The 6,069-nt window shown below is 37.4% G+C and overlaps 1 protein-coding gene across 1 annotated transcript in view; it reads left to right on the forward strand.

Annotated features, from left to right (window-relative positions):
• PGM5 (phosphoglucomutase 5) overlaps nt 1-3,874 on the forward strand; it is an 86,257-nt gene extending 82,383 nt beyond the window's left edge. The window contains exon 11 of the mRNA XM_009327299.1: nt 2,283-3,874. Within this exon, the coding sequence (XP_009325574.1) occupies nt 2,283-2,372 (90 nt within the window). The 3' untranslated portion in view covers nt 2,373-3,874. The remainder of the gene's footprint in view (nt 1-2,282) is intronic.
• The last annotated feature ends 2,195 nt before the right edge of the window (nt 3,875-6,069 follow it).

The raw sequence follows: 6,069 nt of genomic DNA on the forward strand, positions 1-6,069 counted from the left end.
TTATTCCCAAGCGAAGGCCTTTTGATCTTTATTTGCCTTATATTAGATATCTGCTTGTTTGATGTATTTCCTGGTATGAATAATCATTCCTACCCGTTATTTTTTAGAGGTATAACTATCTGTTATTACTAAAGCAAAATTGTGATTAAGTCAGTTCTGTTAATTTTCAGTTCTTAAATTTTATCTAAAGGATAACATGCCATATCTCCCAAACAGTTTTGAAGAGATAAATATGTTATTAATGTACAGAGTGATTGCAATTGCCATTTTGAGTTGACATGTCAATAGTAAAGTATTACAATTTCTTAAGTAGAAAGAACCATTTGAAAAATAGTTTTAAATCAAAATCTCCTTAAGATACAGAAGTTTTTCTAGAGTCATATTAACTATAAATGATTGCTGGCTGGGATTTATCTTTTGCAACTGAAATATAAACTATTCATTGTAGAGATAAAGGAGTTTTTAAAAGGCATATACAGCTCTAGTTCCTTGTTATTCTGCCCCTCTCTGGCCATTCTGAAAAGAATGCACTTTTGGGTTTTTTTACATCTGCAGGATGAAGAAAGTGTAGTTAAACTGAAGTGTGAGAGGACAGAACTAAAACAGGACTTTCTCTGTTGAGAAGCATGATTGTAACAAGCAGAAGATTTAGTAGTAATTGGAACGACTTGGCAAAAGAGCAGGAGCTATATTGCTTATGTAAATGGCTGTCACATAAACTCATTTGGTTTTATGTTTTGTTCAAAGCATTGTGTAGAGTTTTGTTTGGTTTTGTTTTTTTTTCTTCAGAGTGCATTTGTTGCTTAAGAAAGCAGGGTCAAGTAAAGCTGGTCAGTAGGGTTGCTTTTTAAATTTTCCTGTGCTTTTTAGGTTAAATAAGGAAGAGGTTTCTTAGGGGAGTGCTGGAGGGACTTCAGATACTTTGGTCTTCTTTCAGTTCTCCTTAACCCATGTTGCTGGAGGGAAGGAATGATATGGTCCAGACCTTATAAATTGGCACATTTTAATATTTACTTTTGCAGCATTTGCCCACAGATGTGAATTTGTGCTCTGCATATTAATCTTCTCTAAGCATGTTTGACTTTAATGGACTTGTATTCTGCTTCAATGATTATTCAGTAGATAGATATCTACAAATATGGAGCTTTTTGAACAATAACATGTCAGACTGCTCACACTTGTGCATAACTAAGTTTGATCATAAACTCACTTGACACCAGTGGCATTCATGGTGTTATTCCATGACTCTGCTTGCACAGTTAGTTTGTCTCCTCTCTTTTGATTTAACCGTCTGACCATTTGTATAAATGAAGCAAACACCTCATACTGTCAGAAACTGTTAGGTGGCTGAAACAGACTCGAAGTAGTGATTATATTAAGCTTATTAAAAAGATACCTGTAAATTTAAGCTCTCCAGCATTACTGTTTTGTTTGATTTGATTTTTAAACCTGACAGATTTAAAGCCAGAATTTAGTTTATGTGAAAGAGGCAGCAGGGGGAAGTCTTTGAGGGTCAGAAAATTACCTTACTAGTTTGGTAATCAAAGATATGATTCTCTGAAAATAAGGTTTTCACACAAAACTCAACTCTGCCAGTTTATCTTTGCATATCATTTAATTAACTGAGAGACGATTCAATTGCCATTTGAAAAAGTGTATTTTACTTGGTTTTCATATGGTGCTATCATAGTTGTTATTTGCAATCACCCATCTGGGCAGTTTCATACACGTGGCCATTTAATAAAGTCTGTAGCTTGAAACTTGAGAGTTCATGCTGCTTCTGTTGGAATTTATCCTATTTAATACAGTTATAGGTTGTATTACTCAAAACACCCTTCTGTGATTTCCGTTAAGGTAATTGTTACAGTACCTTCTGACCCTAAGCTTCACAGATTAAGTGTGTATAGGAAGAAAATCTCATCTACGTGGCTTCCACTCATCAGAATAGAAATAATTCTACTTTTGTGATTTCTAGGTGGTTTTGTACAGCAGATTTCACAAGAACTCCACAATTCCTGTTACACAGAGACATTATGAGTACAGTGCATTTACTGGTTTCTCTTTTCTGCATAGCTTAGGTCATATGCAGTGTAATACTTCACGAAACATATGCTCAGCATGATACTTCATTATATCAAGTATGACAATATAGACACTGTGTGTCAGTGTTATTATTAAATGATTTACTCTTATTATATAATACTACAGTTAAAAGGGGGATTTATAAATATGTCTGTTGATATTTCTACTTTATGTAATTCAATGTCTTTCTTCCTCTTTAGGCTGTGCTGAGTCCTCTTATAGCAATCGCACTGAAAATATCTCAGATTCATGAGAGGACAGGGCGAAAGGGACCCACTGTCATCACCTGAAGCCACAGAAGATTGCTAAACCAGGGCCAAAAGAGGAACAGCAAGGAAGAGACAGGACCTTGCTGAAACATGTTAGCCATTTGTGCCTTGTATGATTTTAAAAGTTTTCTTGGGGATAGAGGTAGGATGGGAAGAGAAATTCAATATAATATTGAGCATATTAATTTGCATTGATCTCCAAATACAATAGTGTATTGACTTCTTTGTTTTACCTGCAATATCTTAATTTCAGATAACAATATAACCAAAGAGAGAGGCCTTAACCTTCAAATGTTGTCAGCAGTGTGACAGAAAAGGAAAACTGCTTGTTTTTGAATGCTGTGATGAAGGTTGGAGAAATTTCAGTTAGGGAGAGAGGGAGCGGAGTTGCAAAGCAAAGACATGCTTGGTGAATATTGTTTGGGATCTTGGTCACCTTCTTGTTGGTTTACGAGGAAGTATACAGAGCATGTCTGAGGCGTAAGGGCTGTATACTAAGCTTTGCAAAGGGTGTATTTCCTCACCTGACATGACACCATTCCTCCTCTCCTGTCTCTCCCATAGCTCACAGGTGCACGCTGGCAGCAGTGTTGTATATGCACTTGCACATGCTCTCAAAGAAGGGGTTAACCCATATTTTTTTTAATCCTGCTTCTAAAGCATATCATTGTGACTTGTGCCTTTAGATTTTCCCGATTTTTTGACTCTGGTTTTTTTCCTCCAAAAGGAGGCATTTGTGTTATAGAAGCTGATTGTGTCCTTCCAGCAATATGTCGGGTGTGGAATCTGGCTGTCTTTTGCAATATTCCTCATGTCAGAAGATGATATTGGTGCTTACTGTGTTTGAAAGGTAATCGCTGCAAGTTCAGCAATTTTTCATGAAGGAGTTATTATGGAAGTCTTTGGAATACTTATGCTCCACTTACCACAAAGTGTTAAGTGAAGCATGTAGTGAAGAGGAAATGAAAACAAATGCTAATGAATTAAATAGAAATACTTGTCTGATTCATCAGCTGGATGCAGTTTCTGTTAGATTCTTTGTAACAGTGGATTGTGGAATAAAAATTTGGGGAGTACAAAGGGAGAAGAGACGTCCTGGCATAGATCTGAGAAGGATATTGGGGATATGGACATCAGCATTTTTCTGCTTGTGAAATGATACTGCTGTTCTAGCTACAATACTGTGCTTTGAAGAAGAACACAAAACACTTTATGCATGTGACTTGTTTGAAAGCTTTGCTTCCTTGGGAACAGTGTGGTCACTTGTATCATTTGTCGAGGTGGCTTTGTGCAACTTGCCTCTTTGCAGTGTGTTTCAATTCATTGTGGTTGTCAAATTTTGGTGCAATTTATATAATATTGCAGCAAAGGAAATTGTTTTGATTTCTTTCAACACTTCTGTCAAAAAATTGCTATGGCACTTAGTACACAATAAAGAGTAATGCTGTATTTCTGTCTTAATACATAATTGTGGACAAGACTCACTGCACTTTCAAGCATCCTAATAAAACTGCCTTTAATACAATTACATTATGTACTTAATTGACTCTAAACAAATGAGGTACTAATGTTCTCACATAGTATTCTACCTTACCATTAAGTACTCCCATAAACCAAAAGAGATTTTAAGGCTTTAGTTCTTTTTATAAAGATCTTTTTGGAGGTGACCGTGGCATTCTCACACAGTTTGGACATCTACTTTTGAATGTAAGAATATTCATCTTTACAGAAACCCTGTTTATCTAATCTTTCATTTTTCTTATAGATCAAAATCCTCTAGGTGCAGGATAGTAAGCTCCTAACTAGTGGATCACACATGGGCAAGCATAGACATACTCTGGATTATGACACTTAGTTCAAATTACTGAGCTGCATGAAAGAACATTCTGAAAGGCAGCCCAAGAACTTCTAAAATCTCTTAAACGTTCTCAGACAATGAAATAATTATTGATCACATGGTCAACTAGCTAGTTACAGTACCGAGTATCCCATTTGCCAAGTTTCTGGGACTGGGACTTGCACTTTGAAAAGTAAGATGTACTGAAGCCAGGTGTCTTTCAAGATGTGGTGGGAGGGCTCATGAGGAACAAATCAGGACTGTGAAGAGGCATACACATGCTTTTATCACAAAGTCACTGCAGTAGATGTCAGTCTGCTTTCATGAAGGCAGTCTTCGTGAACAAAGGATATATTTTAAAATCTCAGTACTGACTTTGCCCTGGGCTTCAGAAACAATAGTTGTGCCTCTGTTCTGAAATGGAGAAAAGGGCTGTTTGTGTGTGGTTTTGAATAGCTGTCAAACAGCAGACTTCCAGAACTAGCCGAACCCCAAATCCACTCACCATCCCTTTTTCATGATGACACTGATAAAATGTAACAACTGGTACTTCCCACCAGTTATTTGCTTTTCTCTGAAAGAAGATGAATAAAACTTTGAAAGGCTGAAGTACACTGTATATCTTTATATCTGATGTGTTTGGGGAAGGACATAATGTCATAAAGTGTGTTGCATTTCCTGAGGTCTTTTACTTATTAACATGAGAGATGAATGCTTGGAAAAGAGCAACATAAATGAACTTATACAAAGATGCAAGTCTTCTAAAAACAGACCATACATCTAGCAGAGGGAAAACTATTACTAATATTGTTTGTCTTATTACAGTGTCTAGGCGCTATGACAGAAACCCAGACCCTTCTGTGGCTATTGTTGGATTAGCAGTTTTATCAAGTCTGGAAATTGCAAAATTCCTGTGTTGTTCAGCTGTGCACTAACATTTACTTGGACAGTAATTCTGTTTCCCCAAACCTCAGATTTTTCTGTACCCAGCAATACAAAGATATACTCCCAGCACGCTGGAGGAAAAGGAAAAAGGAATTCAGAGAGACCAGTGAAAGAACAATTTCAAGGTACATTAGCAGGGGGCTGACCAAGACAGGGCTTGGGGGGGGGGTCCCAGGAACAGAGAAAGAGGCAGCAGGTGGTGGAGAGGATTAGGAGAGGACAAGTTGCTGGATTCAGCTGGAAAGAGAGAGATGTGGTAAAAGAATACTAATAGCACAACAATGGCTTTGGGAGAGGGAAAGAAAAAGGAAGGTGGGAAGGGAACACAGTCAAAGAATTATTTAATAATGTTCAATATTAAAGAAAACTGTCTATAATCTCATCTGTTTAATGACAGTGAGTTGTAGTAACTGCTCTCATGATCTAAGATAAATAATAGTCTACAGGGAAATAAGGGCAAATTTGGAGCAGTATGAATTGGTGACTGACATAACTTTCTTTAACAGTTTACAAAAACAGTCTCTCTCATTGGGATGCATGGTTGTGGCTTTTTACCACACAGGCTTCTAGCATCTGCTCTTCAGCATCATGTGGTTTGAGCTAAGTCATAAAATACCAGCAAATTTACCTAATTTAGCACAGCTAAATGGTTATTACTTTTTACCTTGGGAGAAGTGCCCTTCTGTAAGAGAGTTAGTGGCAGGATGAGAAGCACACTGTGTTCAGAGACAATTTGGAAGGCAACAGTAGAATCATAGAATCATAGAATCATTAAGGTTGGAAGAGACCTCCAAGATCATCGAGTCCAACCGTCAACCCAACACCACCATGCCCACTAAACCATGTCCCTAAGCGCCTCATCTACCCGTCTTTTAAATACCTCCAGGGATGGTGACTCAACCACTTCCCTGGACAGCCTGTTCCAATGTTTAACCA

The sequence above is a fragment of the Pygoscelis adeliae genome, unplaced genomic scaffold (assembly GCF_000699105.1).
Source record: "Pygoscelis adeliae isolate BGI_AS28 unplaced genomic scaffold, ASM69910v1 Scaffold26, whole genome shotgun sequence".
Taxonomy (NCBI): domain Eukaryota; kingdom Metazoa; phylum Chordata; class Aves; order Sphenisciformes; family Spheniscidae; genus Pygoscelis; species Pygoscelis adeliae.